The sequence below is a fragment of the Dipodomys merriami genome, unplaced genomic scaffold, assembly GCF_024711535.1.
Source record: "Dipodomys merriami isolate MVZ:Mamm:240054 unplaced genomic scaffold, mDipMer1.0.p SCAF_15, whole genome shotgun sequence".
Lineage (NCBI taxonomy): Eukaryota > Metazoa > Chordata > Mammalia > Rodentia > Heteromyidae > Dipodomys > Dipodomys merriami.
This window is the reverse complement of record NW_027202826.1, coordinates 17,785,842-17,804,208: the sequence shown is the minus strand read 5'-3', so window position 1 is coordinate 17,804,208 and position 18,367 is coordinate 17,785,842. Positions and strand designations below refer to the sequence as shown.

At 33.4% G+C, this 18,367-nt stretch overlaps 1 protein-coding gene across 4 annotated transcripts in view; it reads right to left on the bottom strand.

Moving 5' to 3' along the window:
- The window catches only part of Rap1gds1 (Rap1 GTPase-GDP dissociation stimulator 1), a 104,577-nt gene that overhangs the window by 26,409 nt on the left and 59,801 nt on the right, over positions 1–18,367 (bottom strand). For 2 of the 4 annotated variants that reach the window (XM_070022309.1, XM_070022308.1), the window contains exons 5-6: positions 14,276–14,422; positions 1,914–2,042 (exon numbers count right to left, since the gene is read on the bottom strand). In XM_070022309.1, coding sequence (XP_069878410.1) covers positions 1,914–2,042; positions 14,276–14,422 — 276 coding nt within the window. The remainder of the gene's footprint in view (positions 1–1,913; positions 2,043–14,275; positions 14,423–18,367) is intronic. The other 2 variants (XM_070022311.1, XM_070022312.1) reach the window with 1 other exon arrangement.

Sequence of the window (18,367 nt, the reverse complement as noted above, 5' to 3'; positions counted from 1 at the left end):
CAGTTTACATGGATCAAAGTATATATTCCAGTATGTCGGTATTCAAAAAGCAGTGCTAAATGGACATGAGCCCTAGATAGCTATGGAGCCAATATTTATTTTTATTTTCGAATTTGGCTGGCAAACATCTTGTTGTTTTTGTTTCTAAAGAATAAGGTGATTGGATTTAACAAAATACTATTTTTTGAAGCAATTTCTGAAATCCATAGGGTTGGTTTAGTGAAAATGTGGCTGAGAAAATAGAGCCTGGTGTGGTGTACATTATGGAAACATTAAACCATCAATTTATAACTATGCTTAAACTTTCTCAACAAACATTTTATAAATACCAGCAAAATAAACATCATCACTGAGAATTTTTGGCATATGGGGTAATTATTAAAAAACATAATTACTTTATGTCTGAATAAACCAAATGTTTTATTAAAATCCACAAAAGATAAGCTACATATCACACGCATAATGAATACAGGTGTCAAAATGAGAAATATTATTTAAATTTTTCCTGACAATAAATTCTTTGAGAATTTAACTTTGCTTTTAGGAAGATTATATAACAAGAATTTTCTGGTAACTCCTCTATGAAAACTGCTTCTCAAATGATTTCACGTAACAAAGATCATATATGGCTGTATTTTTCAAATGTCAGTGATTCACTAGTAACATATGATATCAATTTAGTGTTCTACTAAAAATACAGCATTAACTATCAGTGTACTGTACAGAGTAGAGTACAATTTAGCTTCATGTATGTTTATATAACAATTGGTGATACAGAGATGGGATATAGGATTTTGTTTTTTGAGACAGGGTCTTACTGGGTCACTCGGGCTGGCCTCGATCTTGTGAAACTCCTGCCTCAGTTTATAATGTTCTGGAATTATATCTAGGTGCCATTATGCCTAACTAAGATGCATTTCTAATAGTAGGCCATAACTCAAAACCTTGAAAAATAATTGCCCGAAGATGCACAAATTTACAATGTGACACACCTTTGAAGAAATGTTAATATTTTGTATTCCTAAGGGGCTTGTACCTGGCAAGAGCGATCTCAGTATTTTGTACATTGAACTACTTAAACGTGTGTGTCTATATAATTAAGTTAAATGCCTGCACTGTCCTTCATAACTTTCCCTCCCAGAAGGAAGCATGTATTCATACTAATAAGACTAGTAATTTCTATTAATTTACATGAGGTGAATTTTAAGGAGTAGGACCCATTTACTTCACAGGGCCTCTGTACAGGTGAGTGAGGTTCAATAAGGATCTAGGATTTTCTAATTCACTGAAGAAATGGATGAAAATAGTTTACTGGAGTATAGGTAATCAACAATTTAATGATTAGCTCCCTTCTCATGAAATTAAGCAGGAGTTCTGCATAGTTGCTGAAGTGGAAACACTTAGACACCCCACCATAAAAGGCATGAAATTGGTCCTTTGCAAGCAATTGCAGTTACATAAGCTCTTATACAGCACAGCCTATCCAAAGACAGTATATCATCATTTCCTTATTTGGTACCAACTGTTTCTTAAGGTTAGGTAAGATAAAACTCATTGGCCATGGTTTTCTATGTGCTCTCCTAAAACTCCAGAAGGGGATGGGACGTCACAGGGTTATGTTTGATTTAGTGATAGAGTCTATTTTCCAGAGCTAACAATGCCTAACAGAAATAGGCAAAACTGCTGGGCACCCAGTGGCTCACGCCTATAATCCTGGATACTCAGGAGGCTCAGCTATGAGGATCAAGGTTCAAAGCCAGCCTGGACACACAAAATATCTTTAATGTTTAAAAAATAAGCAAATATAATTTAGGCAGATCATAGGTTCTTAAAAATTGGTTTCTAAGTACATTAATGTGTTTCTAAGTACATTAATAAGTTGATGGCATTTGTAGTTCATGAGGAAGACTTACCAAGTTCTGCTAAATTTCCAAATGCAACAAGACACATTTCTGTAAGAGCTGCATTGTGGCAGTGGATGCCCAGTAATTTGACTAAGGTAGGAATAACACCCATATTGATAAGCTGTGCTTGAAGAGAATCTGTAAAAAAAAAAAAAAAAAAAAAAGACAAGGGAAGAAAATCCAATCAAATCACAAATCAATTGAACATTAGTAAGAAGAAAAGACCTGCTATTCTCTGTAGTGTAAACTCAATTCTCCTTGAATTAAAGGGAAGGAAAGTAACCCCTCAGTCCAGTATCTTGACCATAAAATTAAAAAAATAAAGTGAAGGAAGATGAGGTCCATTCATATGTCTGAATGAACATTTTAAACACATTATTTCAGAGAGTTGACTTCAGAATCTTTGCAACGACCAACCGAAATTTAGATATGAAAATAATTTAAACAGTATTTCAAATCTTGAGTTGTTCTGTTTTAAAATAAGGTCTTATGGCTTTAATAAGTAGGCTTTTAAAATATATAAATAAATATTACCATTGTTTTCTAAATGGAAAGGTTAACGAAACATTTGCATTAAGAAAAATAACAATATACAAAAAGCTTCAGAAAATAGGAAAGGAGGCAAAAATCCTAGGACCCTCTATATACATTTGCTTCATAATAGGGAAGTAAATAATCGCCAAAATGATTAGTTCTGAGCATTTGCATGTAGAGTGTTCTTTGATGACTGCTAAAAAAGAATGTGGTTTTAACAAAGAAAAAATTCAGTTACCTAAAAAATATTTTTTTTCTTTTCAAGAGTTTATTTAATTACAGAGACAGATCATCTCAATAAGAGATGGCTTTGAGAGGTGCAGAGAATGAGGTCAAATGACCTTATTCTTCTTTGCCTTCATTTTATAAGCAACTAATTTCTTTTAAGGTACTCAACATGCCTTGGATTTCCACAATGGTTCTTCTTGGTCAGTGATGATAGAATACCTGAAGTAAGGTTGAAGGTAAATTAGCCAAAATGAAAACCAAAAGCTAAAAAAGAAAGACACTTACACTTATTTATATAAAACATTATTGCTGCCAATAACTGGCTCATCCAAAGATGTAGGAATCCTCTTTCAAAGGTTATCTTTTTAGAATTATATACCATATGCAAACTAGTAATTTTCTACAATTTTTTTAAGTTATCTATTTGGTATAAAGATGAAACTTTTTCACAAGACACATGTTCCTTAGAAGCCAAGTCTTTCTTACTCCTTAACCAAGTTTTTCTTACTTAAAGTTCTTAACCAGTCAATAAGGCGGTGAGTGGGTGATTATCAAGAGAACACTAAGACAGGGTTGAGCTTTGAGTTATCTCAGATATCCTGTATTATTTGCCTGGAGGTCTTTGCTGTTAATTCTGCCTGGAGGTTAGAGCAGGGTGTGAAGTTAAGATTCAATGGTAGCTTATTGCCCCTGAAAAGTGGTGAGTGTTTAATTAGGAAAATATCTAGAGTAGTTGTGGTACATCAATATGGCAAAGGGGCCTATTACCAGAACAAGAATAGAAGATAAACCTGAGAAAAAAGGGAAAAGTTACATTTAGAGTTCAAATAACTACACAAAATATTTTACATTTTGCAATGGAATTTCATCAAATTTATCCTAAATGGAGATTAAAAAATATATTCAGCTAAACAATTTGGGGCTTTTTGAAGTATTTTTTTTGTCTGAGTATACAATGCAGCAATCATTGAATGATTCACAATACATAGCAAAAATACTTGTAAGATACAGTGTTATGTACCATATGGACAGAATGCTTGCATTCTGATCACAGGATTTATTATCGTCATGCACCAAGGAACTTTCTAAGTTAGAAATGATTTTAGTTACTTACCAATCGAGTTCTTTCTAGTGAATCACCTCTGTATCTCCTTGTTCTTTATCAGTATTGCTATTTATTTATTCATTTTTGACTAGCTCATCAAATACTGCAGAGCTACTGAATCATTAAATTTTAGGTATATAAGCGTGAGCACTAGCGCATGCATTGAGTGTGAGTCAAACTGCTCTATGTCTGCATATATGTAAGCATCACACACCCCCTCAGTACTGTTGGTACAAATTATAAAGTCCCACAGTCCAGGGACATCAGCGGAAGAACACATTTCTTTTTTTTTTTTTTTTTTTTTGTCGGTCATGGGGCCTGAACTGTGGGTCTAGGAGCTGTCCCTCAGCTCTTCAGCTCAAGGCTAGCGCTCTACCACTTGAGCCACAGCACCACTTCTAGCCTTTTCTGTTTATGTGGTACTTAGGAATCGAACCCAGGGCCTCATGCATGCAAGGCAAGCACTCTACCACTGAGCCACCTTCCCAGCCCAAGGAAGAACACATGAAGAAGATAACTCAAAGAGGGAGAATGCCACTTAGAAGATGATTTGCTCTTTACATTCTCCTAACTTGGCATCTCTATCACTTTCTTGGACTGCTTTTAAAATGCTATAAATTTTGGTTCCAAGGAAAAGAGGGGCAAAAAAATTAAGAAATGTGGAGAGCTTAACAAAGTCAGTCAAATTTGCACCAGTAAAATTTGCAATTGTAGTAGATCAAAAGGAAAAAGTAGCACAGAGCATATGGCAACTAGTGTGAATCATACTTCGTGAAAATCATTTTACTTCAAGAAAATGTTTTAAAACTACTCAGGAACCAATTAATTGTATACTCACATACAACACACATAATACACACAAGAGAAAAAAATAGATAGTCATCCAACTGGACAGACTCATGTGGACCAATTGGTTGCTTTCTTTTCTATTTCTGTGATGCTAACTAAAACAATAATCATACTCAAGGTAACTCTAAAATTTGTTCACACTGCATGTAAGAACTCTGCTTGGATAATTAAAGCTCAGAGTAGAGAGAGAAAAAAATTTTAAAAAGCCCTTCAGCATGTTGAGAGAAATTTTATAGATGCACAGACATCCTGGAATACAGTTTTCCAAGTGAGATTCCTAAAACCCTTTTAGAAGATCACAAAGTCAAAATCCTGTTGCTGGGCACTGGTCGCTCATGCTTGTAATCCTATCTACTCAGGAAGCTGAGATCTGAGGATCATGGTTCAAAAGCAGCCCAGGCAGGAAAGTCAATGAAATGCCTGTCTCTAATTATTCACCAAAAAGTCGAAAGTGGAGCTGGGGTGGTTGAGCACTAACCTTGAGCAGAAAAGCTCAGCAATGGTGCCCACGCCCGATTCAAACCCCAGGGCTGAGATCAAAATAGAAACAGAAAATAAAAATATTAAGATTGTATTTATTTTTTAAATTACTTATATATTTGTGTGCTGATAGCACAAAAAGTATGCTGGTAAAAATGGTGCCATGTTAGCCCGGCCCAGGCAGAGACTCCACAAATTGTGTTAGTAGCTGTTATAGTTATTGCCTCAACATACAGCAATAAGGCTTTTTTTTTTCCCTCAGCAATGTTGTTTTTGAAAATATTTTTCATAAACATTACTTACAAGACAGATAGGCTTATTATTTCAAAATGAAATATTGAAGACTTTCAAATAACTCATATACATAAATGAAAGTTCTTTGAGATCTTCTGTACTTTTTAAATGTCTAAAAGGGTCCAGAGAAATAAGTTTAAAAACCACTGTTAAAGAATTAACTAATTTTTAGGGAATTAGAATAGGGAAAAAAATATGGAAAAAAAACCTTCTGAATTCAAAGATATGCCTGGAAGACATAATAACAGGGAGAGAAAAGGAAAAATTAAAAAATTAAAAGTATTCTATGTAATTACAGATTTGGTGCTCAGATATTTTGAGAGGAATTATCTTAATGAAGCATGTGAGGCTCTCATCCTATTTATTTGTTAAGCTGGGAGTACTACAGATTTAGTTTGCCTATCTATTTCATTTTCAACTTTGTTTCCATTAAGTAGGTTTAAAAAGAATTAAGTAGAGGTCCTGTTTATGCAATTAAGTCTGTATTAATTCTTATCAATGGAAGCAACTGACTATTTGGGAAATTTAAACACAGGGTCTTGAGCTTGGTAGGCAGGGGTACTACTTCTTAAGCTATCTGATTATTATTTTTTAATTGTTCAAAGAAAGCTTGTGAATGTTCACATGACATAACAGCAATCAGGAGTATGACTCTTAAATGAAAAATTAACAGGAAGACATTCTTAGGAACAATGTACATTCTCTAGACACATTGGAAACAGTATGAAACAACTGCAGGACTGAAGACTTTAACAAATCCCTTAACAAATACCAGCAATTCTAGGAGAATGTTTATCAGAGCTCAACACACACAGCATTTCACAACAATGCAACCCAGGCCCATACGTAGCAAATACTTATGTGTGAAAGACAATCTTTAGACAACACAATGTCATAAACATCTTCAGGTTTTGGTTTTTTATTTTAATTTTTAAAAATAAACTATTCCTGACACACATCACAGACAAATATACTGACCAAAATACAGATTTACAAAAATACAGACTATCAACATGACACAGGCCCTACATGATCTATGGGGAGGAAGAGGAAGAAAGCCACTGAGGGGGTGCAATACAGATGCATATACAAAGAGATATAGGCAATCAACGCATGCGCTGGTGTGAACACTTACCTACCTACATTTGAATTTCAATGGTTCCAAGTTCTTCAGGTCACACTCATGGCAACTCCAAAGAATGGAGATCTGGAGAGAAGATCTCAAGTTGAGGAACCTTTTTCCCCCTGATTTTTAAGTTTCATGTTTAAAACACTGGTATAGACTAGATTATAGGTCCCGAAAAGTATGCTGAAAATTTCAGTTAACTAAGTTATGTTGATCAGTAACTAAAAAATAGGTCTTTTAAAAAAGATTATAACAGGTGTATCTTATTCTTAAAGTGAATGTTATGAGATTACTAGCATGACTGCTGGAAAGGACTTAAGGATGAATCTGTGTCAAAATAAAACACACTTCAAAATAGTTGCACGTTAGTGTTTATCCATGTTACTTATGGCATAATATATATTGCCTACAGGCTTACATTATAAACTCCAATGATAGTTACATGAGTTGTACTCAGTTGATAGAGAAAACAATAATGGAACATCTGTATTTCTAAAAGCAGGGTATAAAATAAAAATTAGAAGTGATTTCTCTGTGAAAGGGCACTCCAGAATATAAGCAGGTTTTAGCCGTGTAACAGTGAAAAGGAAAGTGATATATATATAGGGCTAGTTGGAGGGTGACTAGGACCAACTACATACAGGCACAAGTGCAGGCCTGACTTTCTTTCTGACTCTTATCCAGTATCTTTTTGTTGACCAATCAGGAGAGTGGACACCTAACTGTTGGTGATAATCAAACACACTTATATGTGTATAAAATCAACTTTAAATCCATTATTTTAAAAGCCTTTATTACCTAAATCATAGATCTATTGTGTTTTGCACCAAGAGTACTGCTTCCATCCCCAGGTTACAAATTTCAATGACATAAAACAATATCAAAAGAAAAGGAAAGAAACGATAATCAAAATGTTGAGAATGCTGGAGGTTCAAAACAATACATTTACATTAAAATTTGAAGAACTGAAAGAATTCAAAAGTTCTTTCTGATTTTTGAAAATAGTCTTTTACATGGCCAAATTTCCCCTTTAAAAAGGTTTTAAAGATAAATAACAAAATTACATGCATGAGTAATACAGGACAGTAGCAACAACAACAACCAAAAAACTGCAAAGCAAAAATCACAAGAAAATTAGGAAAAAAGGCTTAATCATCTGTGAGAGGCCCAACACATGTAGTATCCTCAATCCAGTCACAGCTAATTTTAATCTAACAGATAATTTTTTTTCCTTCTATCACTCCAGGTTAAATTATTTACTGCATATCTACTCTGGCTATACTGAATACTGCCACAAATAAAATTTATAGAAATGTCTATCTCATTAAAAAACGATACTTCCAGCTGAGTGCTGCTGGTGAATACCTATGATCCTAGCTACTCAGAAGGCTGAGATCTCAAGATTGCTCTTTGAAGCCAGCCCAGGCAAGAAAGCCACTTAAACTCTTAATTTCAACCAACCAACATAAAAGCCAGAAGCAGAGTTATGTCTCAAGTGGCAGACCACCAGTAAGCAGGCCCTGAATTCAAGCCCTAGTACGGGCACAAAAAACAAAACAAAAAGAAAACTATGCTTCCATCTCAGAAAAAAAAAGTCTCAAAGGTTAAAAGTATTTTTAAGAGGAACATGGGTAGCTGTAGTTTAAACCCAATTCAATCTCTGCTTTTATATGGTGGCACTGCTGAAATAAAGGCCACATCTATATAGTTTAAGTTATAGGCCTGAATTTTTGTATAACAAACTAAGCTAAATGCCAGATTCATTTATATTCCAACATGCAGACCTTATAGACTAAGTTTAATAATGCAAATAGTTCTTATTTCACAAAATGATATTCTGGCCTTTAAAAAATAGCTTTATTATTTAATTTTTACAACTTAAAAATCACACAATGTTACAGTGTTATTTAAAACATACAAATTATAATAATAAATTATCCACATCTCCACATTTAAAATTTCTAGCCTATAACCATTTTGAAAACTATATAGATAATACCATGTTAGACTGCTATTTTTTCTAGAAGTTAATTTACATGAAGTGGTTTGCAATTTCTCTCTGAATGGACTTTACCAAGTGGCCTAAATCTGAGATACATTAATTTAATAAACAAAAATCTATTATTCACTTCTAGCTGTAATATCAGACACTGGAAGGTCAGGCAGCTCAATGTTTACTTACTGCCTTTCCTAGAACTAAAAATTTACATGTGTGCAATATCATGTGCTTGCTACAATCACATCTCAACTTAGTGTAGCAGCACCAGTAACAAAGGAGAGACCCAGTCTTTCTGATTTAGTGTGACTTTCTTGGCACTCTTTTTCAAAAGAAGGAATATGTTGAAAATCTATAAGTTAACTGAGATGCAAAACAGCAGCAATTCATGATGGCAAAAATTATACAAACTTGAATAACGGAGAACACAGATATATTCTCTTGAGAAACTTACAACATTAAACAAAGTGTAAAGAACTGTTTTAACTACTTAATTTCATTAAAGCAGTGAGTCTTGGAATAAAAAATCCAACTTGGAAACTCTTTTAAAAGCTTGTAAATTTGAGATAAAAAAATCATTTCCCCCGCCTCAAATTTTCAGAAAATTTTCTTCAAATTTTCAAATTTGAAGAAAAATCTCAAAAATAATATTCAGTCAGAGTATGATTAATCAGAAAAGGAATTCATGAAAATCCTTTGTGGAAAATGAAATAATGTCAGAGAAAATCAACTTCAGACACAGATTTTGCTTTGCACTGCCCCCAGTTACTGGTAGACATCTAGGCAGTACTATAGGTACCATGGTATATGCTAGCATCAATGCAGAACCCTTTGAAAGCTGGGAAGGCCAAGACAATAGTGCTAAGCTTTAAATATAGGCTACTGAAATCATAGACAGTACAACCACAAAAACCATTTCATTTTTTTGAGATGAAAACTTCAGATTTCTGCATTCAGAAGTTCATTCTACAAGGGCTGGAGAGCTGCAAATTAATACCAGTATGTGTAGTTGATGCATCTCTAATAAAACAGTTAGCAGGAGTCTATGAAGGAGCAGCATTATTACAGTAACAATTTAGGATTATGACGATAGGCTAACTGAGCCTTACTGGTTAAACTGAATAGGCAGAATTAGCAAACGGCACCAGAATAATTGGTCTTATATGGAATTTTTTTTTTTCAAATGACGTTTGTAGTAGGACTTCATGAATACAACCTGTTTCAGGAAAGTGATTAGAAAACTCTTTGTGAAGGACTTAAAAGTTCAGATATTTTGTAAACAAAGAAAATAGCAGTTAAAGAATACAAGAATAAGAGTAAGTAATAAAATAGCCTACCGACTTCTCAGCTACACAATAAAAACTTCAACATACTTAATTTCATTTAACACACTAGAGAATTTTAATTTGACAAATTGGGCTTCAAAAGACCTGAACTTAAACACACACCATTTTTCTAAAATCTAATGTCTAGGAAATAATCCTTATGTCCCATAATAAAGTAGTACCAAAATGTAGGAATAAAGAATAAACACATAGCTCAGACTAAAGTGCTGTTCAGGTTGTGTTTTTTAAATTAATATCGTTCCCAGTTAATATCTTATTATTTCAAATATGAAGAAAAATAAAACAAATTATTGGGTAGGACTCACCAGGAATAATGGACAGCATGATTAGAAATATGAAATTATTGATAGAAAAAAATGGGCACAAATCAATTACCTTTAAACTAGATCCTTAAATTAGAAAAGACTTCTGAGATCTGTTTTTAAACAAATTTAAGTACTACTCTTAATACTTAAATTCAGTTATTATCTTCAATAGCATAACCTATGAATTATATTTCTTAACTAAGATAATTTCTTAACTAATTAATTATCTTAGTTAAGAAATGGCCTCAAAAGAGGCCATGTATTTATTATCTTATGCCATCAGTCCATGCAGCAAGTAAGAGAATTATTATAAAGATGTTAGAAAATTTTCAGGAATCACGCAAAAGAAAAAATTAGTCTTTCAAAACTAGGGTGTTACACTAAGATATAAGAAAAATATTGGTGTCATTTACAGAAATCACTTACAGAAACATATAGCTATTATATATAGTCAGATAAAGAAGCCATAAACTGCATATTATGTTAATAATTTTAGAAGAAACGAGTTTTTCCTAGTGGCACATTTATAGCTTCTTGTCATTTAAAACATTTTGGGGGGAGTTAGAACAGTTTATTCCTTCCCTGTTAACTATATTAAGATAAAAATTAAAATGTGACAGGTTTCCACTAGGTATTATTTGTTGACAAATCATGGATATTTGTAATAATAATTACCATGAATAAATTCCTTAAAAAGGTCTTATTCTGGTCTCTAAGGGCTTCGCTTTAGATTATGAGTTTGCTTCTATTCCATCAACAGTCAATTTCCAAGTGTACACAGGCAGACTTACTAAGCTTGTGGAAAACTTTGAACTATACTCCTGGTACTTATTTCTTTTTTCTAGTACTCTTTTCTACTAATGCCATGTACCTGGATAAAGAATAATAACTAAGTTGCTAGGCCTGCCTAGCAAGCCTAAGGCCCTAGCTAGGTTCAAACCTCCATACTGATGAAAATAAAAGCGAACAATTTAAAAACATGAAACTTTTCAAAGCATAAACAGAAGTCTCTGAATCAAGGTACGTTTAAACTTCAGTATGGTGCTAATATGCTTTAGGACAAATAAAAAAACATGAAAAATTTTCTTCAGAGGAACTAAATTGGTCAATTTCAGTACTGTTTTATCTGCATATTAAAAATAATTGTTTATGCAGCTAAAAGTTCCCTATCTTTTGTTTATGCAGCTAAAAGTTCCCTATCAGTTTTGTTTTCTGATGAAACAGAAAGGAGGATACTTAATCATTCATATATTCTATTCCCAAATTAACAGAGGCTGTGTATTGACATTTGGTAAATTCATATATAAAAAAAAACTTCATATGTCAGTTCTAATAGAAAGTGCCTCCCAGGTTTCAAAAATTATCTATTATCTTTTTTTTAAAATCTTAGCAATTCATCTGGTGAACAGGCTCAATAAAATGATCTGAAGTTAGTAAAGATAACCTAATGGTTAAGTCTTTAACACAAACTTTAAAGAGTAAGCACTGAACACAAAAATAAAGATGCAGATTCAGGAAGACCTAAGTGAAATATTAAAAAGAAAAATAACTACTTCACAAAGGTACTCATGACAGAGAAAAAGGAACAGAGGAAGAAGACAACAGTTCACTGTTGGGCATTTGTTTCTTAATTCTAAAAATAACTTAGTTCTTCTATTTTTTTCTTTTCTTTTTTTTTGAGGCATATATTACTAAGTTGTCTAGCCTAGCCTTAAACTCTCTGTGTAGCCCAGGCTCACCCTGTGTAGTACACATCTCTCTTCAGCACTCCAGTTACTGGGATTATATCGACTAAGTTTCAAAAGGTACGTTCAAACTACAGCTTTGGGAATAATAAAACAAAATCACCATTGTTACTCTCATAATACTCTGAGAAAAGTTAATACAGATTTCCACAGTATAGACGTTTTTTCTTATTTGTTTTTCATTGTGTATTATATATTCAGATGGTGAACTCTGCATACTATAAATCATTACTCTCAAATTATATATCTCCACACTCTGTGAAATTCTGCTGCAGAAACTCAGTCTCTATTTGCTTTGGATGAGAGTTCATGGTTCTTTTAAGCATTATTTGATCATTTCCCAACCTTTTACACAGATTTTTTTTTAAAACAGCTTTATCAAAGGACTAACAAGTAGTTTAGATATAAGACTAATTCTGCTATTAACGGCTTCATGATTAGTTCCCTTCATAAACCTTTTTACAACAATCTCCCACTGAATACTTGGCATGGAATGAAGTTAGAGATAAGAAGGAACATGAACAACTGTCTGATGATTTCTTAAAGAAATTCAGATGCCTTTGCATTATAGTTAAGTTTCAATTGCTTAGGAAATAGCCCCTCATTTTAGATTTGCCCAGATTTGGCCTTTCTAATTTATCTTTTAGCATTTACGTTATTCCCTCTTCCAAAAGGATTCACTGAAAAAATAAGTAATTGACCAGACTGACTAGCTAATGTTTTTAGCTCAAGTTTCATAGGGTAGAGAAATATCAATAAGAACTCTTTTATATTAAGAGCAATTTAAAATTTAGGTTTAAAATTGGTATCCCTTGCATTGGATAAGTCTTGAAGATACTTTCTATTTAGCTTGTACAGTGTTAAAAAAGAAAATGGGATACAACACTGAAAAAAAAATCAGCTGGGTGCCGATGACTCACACCTGTAATTCTGGCTACTCAGGAAGCTGAGTTCTGAGGACAGAGGTTCAAAGCCAGCTCAGGCAGGAAAAGTCCAGCAGACTCTTATCTTCAACTAATCATGAAAAAGCCAGAAGAGGAGCTATGGCTCAAGTGGTAGAGTGCTGGTCTTGAACAAAAAGACTCAAGGACAGTGCCCAGGCCCTGAGTTCAAGTCCCAGAACCAGTACAAAAATGGAAATCAGATGTCATCTGAAAAGCTAGATTTTTCAGCTTCCTTTCCCCATCTTCTCTTCAAAACATCCACGAGTATTTGGCCAAGTTGCCTCACGGACACAGCTAGTGAGAGAGTAGAATAGTACTCTCAACCTTAGTTCTTAAATTGCAACAGCCCCTCCTGCTTACTGTCACGGAGTATCATGGGCCAATCATAAATGGTCACTTTTTAAGGTTCACTTGTTACTTTTAACTTGAGACTATTTCTTAGGACTCATGAATGCAACAAGAGAAAAAAAATACTCAAGAAAGGTCATATGTCTGTAGAATACATGAAAGTAAGGAACAATATTACACATTCATTATGTAAATATATGGAGAAAGACTAAAAATTAAAATGTCACAATGGAAAGAACAATGACACCTGTTGAAATTGTTTTAGGAAGGAAGGATGATAGAGGGGAGTAGACTGATTGGAATACTCTGTAAATATGAGCCCACCCCTAAACTAATGTATGCTAATTAAAAATAATGCCACTTGAAACAAATCACAGAAAAGTCTTATTTGTGTTATATATGCAGAACATTTGAAATTTAAGTGTTTTTACGTAAGATGACAAAGATCAGAATCTTGTCACATAAATGTTAATATGAAATCTTAACATTTTTTCTTCCCATTAAACTTATTATATAGGGCATCTGAAGATTGTTATCTGTAGTCAGGTTCTAAAATGTTTTCAGTTTCTAAAATAAAACTATTTAAAAGACTTTACCACCCATTTCTAAAATGAACTCCCTTCAATTATTCTGAACTTTATTTTCTCAGTAAAGCCAGATTTTGTTAGAGGTATTTAAATCTTTTTCCAAGTAAATATAATTAAGTAATTTTCTTCTAAAACAATGTGTAAGACTACTTCTGGCATTTATTAATAATAAGTAATAAACATGAGGTCACTTTGGTGTTATTTATTTCTAAAATGTTTATAGGAAGAAAACTTAAGCCACACCACATGGTTTCGATTTGGGGCTGGTACCAATTGATATGGGTGACCCTCCAAAACCTCATCCTTTTCAGTAAAGTAGACCATTGTGTAACTGTAAAACAATGTAACATAAGTTAACTATTGATTTTATATTAATAATATAAATCACTGCTCATCATTTTTTCCAAGTATTGGTTGTATACTATAGGAAAGATTATTTTAAGGTTTTCCCCCAGAGATAAAGCAAGGTTTCAGGTTTGTTTACCATTCTCATTGCTATAGTTCATCAGCATGCCACAAAAGACAGTCAAGAGCTTCTCATTGGCGGGGTCTGTTATACTGCACAGTGACCTTAAATGGTCAACTACAACCTGTGCACCACCTGCTTGGCCAACTGCACTCCTGCCCTCATCTGTAAAACAAAGAGTTAAATTAAAAATAAAACAAAAAAAAAGAAATGTACCTTACAACTTTAAATACAAAACATAACAGTGTTCGTTATTCATTACTTAGTAAGTAGAAAATAACCCTAAGACGGGTGCTAAGAATGTCTATCTGAAAAACAACAACAACAAACAAACATGGAAATGGGGGTGGGATGGGGGGAAAGAGACAATTACGTTTTAAGAGGGGGGAAAAATTATTCTCGCCTGTATCACATCAGAGTTGAAAGAACTTCTCTGAGTCCTTGTTTATGATGTGGAAGTTCCAACCTCTCTCCTTTAACAAATGACAGTTTAGTGTAAGAAAGAAAGTGGAACTAAATATTCCTCACCTTGGAAACTACTAAGGATACTTTATTAGAGCATATTTCAAAGTTAGCTATTATCCAAGAAAACTGTACATGACTAAAATTCAGTTCTAAGTCACAATATGTAATGCCTAAATATTAGTAGTGTAGTCTATGTAATTATGTTTTCTATTAGCCAGAGCACATTCCTTCTTTTTTTCTTTCATTCTTGACTTGTGTTTTATTATTTTTTTTATTACCTCTATTCTACCTTATCAATGTCTTTCAAATTACAATCACTGGTCAAATGATGGTCCATATACTATTATGTACCATACACATAATAAGTGTTATTTTACTACTGGAACATATGAAATACTTTTTGTTCTTTGAATATAGAAATGGGAAGAAACAACGGTAATAATATATGTCTTTCTAAATCTGAACTCCTTATATTAAAATATGATAGTCTACTGAATTGTGCTATCCAACAGACATATGACAGCTGCAATGTAAACCATGTGTGTAATTTAATTTCATTAGTAGCCTCATTAAAAAGTAAAAAACACATTAAAAATTAAGTTTAGTAATATTCTATTTTTTTCAATCCAATATGTCCAAAATATCATAATAACACAATCATTATATAAATTATTAGGGAAATATTTACATTCCCCATAATAAAACTTTAAAAACCCAAGTGTATTTTAACATTTAAGTCAGCTACATTTCAATTGCTGACTGGTTGCCCTAGTGGCCAGTTCAGCAATATAACGAGCATAAGAAACAGCACACAAAGGAATTAAGTTGTGAAGGTAGCAAAATTAAAAAAAAAAAAAAGTTTTTCTAAAGTCATTTCTTTGCAAGTGAGGCTGAATCATATTATAGACAATGGAAGTTTGCTACATATCATTTCTTATGGTACACACAGACAAATATCCATATGTGACTTATCATACTTTTGAAAAACTTGAGGAACTCACACTAAAATTAAGAGTCCTGTCCACTTAGTTTTATGCCATGCTCATTTAGTTGTATTATACTGTTACATATACAAACAATAGTACCTTATGTTATTCAGCTAATAGGGTCATAGAAAACTATATTGTCCTATTATACATCAGCCAAGAATGGTGTTCAAATTTCACTTAAATTTCAGCCGTGCATCCTGACTCACATATGTAATTCTAGCACACTGGTTGAGGCAGGATGGGTGAGTTTCTTGCAACAATGTTGCAAAAAACGCAAAACTTAACAAACAAAACCCTAGAAATTCAATTTCTCAAGCTTTAGTTCCAATAACAAATGTAAATTATCTAGATTATTGGGCACTTTGTGTGTGGACAATGTCAGAAAAATGGACTACCAAATTAGGATTACCAACCCAAGATTCAAGCACTCAGTAATATGAACGTATAATTTATCTCAACCTGAAATTTGCAAAACTTAAATGGTATTTCATTCTAATTGTTGAGGAAACCAGGGCTATTATATCAATAAAAATATATAAACTGCATGCTTTAGATTTAGTAAAAATCTTACAGAATAGCTAAACTATACCAAGCCTATCTGCAGTGAATGTTAAAGGTTTTGTTGCTTCTGATCACTAAATTAGTGTCCAAAAAAATCAATAATAAAGCCAATTAAAAATTTATTCAATGATTTTATAATGAAATAAAATTGAGCCTAACTATAACGAGGCCAATTCATTACATGTTTTAGAGCCACAATGCCTCCCTTCCTTTCTTTCCCTCTTTCCTTCCCGTTTTGAATTGTCTCTAATACAGCATTTTACTCATGACAGTTATTGAGAGTTGGTGAGAATAGAAATTTAATCTCCATATTAGAAATGATCAAATCTGAGAAAAAAATGTTAATCATAGTTACTTGAGAAAAAAATACTAACAACTGAATATAGTAATATTTAGTTTCTTAGTTTCCTTCTTGATTTTTAAACAGAATAGCTAAGGAAATAAGGTAAAAGAGGATTTTATTAAAAGTTTTCATACAAATTAGTGATTCTAAGGAATGATTGTTCCTTACCAAAACAAGTGATACAATTTTAAATATACACCAGAACAGTTATCATTGTACAAGCCTTTGTATCTTTTTTAATAGAGTAGGTAGATCTACAATTTTGTTATATTATTTAAATAAATATTATTGGTCATTCAAAAACAATTTCAATAAAGTTCATCTCAAACTCATATATACACAGAAATTCACTTTTAGCCATTTTCCTAATAAGTAACATTGAATTTGTAAGACATCCTGAGCTATCATCTATGGAAATGGAATTTACATCTTAACTTCCCATAATTACAAGCATCCGGCCACTGGAAAAAGTACAACCACCAACTCTACAGTCTTCAATGATGAACTCTGTCACAAAAGTAGCTCCCAGAACAAGTTTGATCATTCTTCACACTACATCAGAGTTGGACTTTACATTTAAATACATATTATAGTTCCAATAGTCCATCTCAAAAAAGTAATTAGCCTATCAAAATTCATGGTAAGTCATAGAGCCATTCAATGAGATCCATTCTGAGAACAAGAAGTCTCCAAACTCCTAGAGAATGAGCTTTAATAAAAAACATTTAGAGGCAAAACCAAGAATGAAGCAATTATGTGATATGAACTGTAAAATCACAGACCTAAAAGCATGAACAAACCCTTCGCTGCACTGTGTAATCTTTCACACACAACTTTGTCTCATCATCATGATGAACTGTCCAAGCTCTCTTCCCCTTCCCAACCTCTGCACAGAAGTATACTCCCCACTCACATTCACAGAGAAAAAGAGAAGACACCAAAAACAACCTTCCTTGCATTTTTAACACCTCAGTTTACTTCATGTAATCCTCCTCCTACTCCCTTTTTTCCCTTTAAAAACTCAGTTCTTACCTTTGATGGAACACTTACTTGGTTTCTATATGAACCTGTATCTTCTGTTCATTGTAGTCTGTCCTTGTTTCTATTTGTGTGTTTGTGTGTGCACATGTGTCGCAAGTTCTTGGACTTGAGCTTAGGGTTTGGAGCTGTCCCTGAACTTTTTTGCTCAAGATTGGCACTCTGCCACTTAAGCCACAGCTTCACTTCCAGCTTTTTGGTGGTTAATTAGAGATAAGAGTCTCATGGATTTTCCTGTCTGGGCTGGCTTCGAACTGAGATTCTAAGGTCTCAGTCTCCTGAGTAGCTTGGATTATAGGCATGAACCACTGGCATCCTGCTGTCCTTGCTTCTATTTTATGGTTCACTTGTGCTTTGATTTACATATTCATGGTGGCAGTTATTGGCAGTCTATCACTAGGAGAGGAACAAGAGCATGGAGAAAATGTCCTGTGATACAGGCACACATGGATGGCCAAGACACAAAGAAAACACCTCCCGTTTGCCCATTATCACGGGGGTCGGGGGGGTCAGGGGGGACAGTCTACTGCTAAAGGAATCGAGATGTCAACAGGCTAAACAGATTCTCCTCTCTGCTTATACATCCACAAGCAATATTCTTCCCTTTCTCTCTATAAATATCTAGCTCATTCTTTCTCAATCATCAGTTCAAATAACATCCTCAGAGATAGCTCTGATATTCTCCATTATATCACTGTATTAATTCCCTTGACA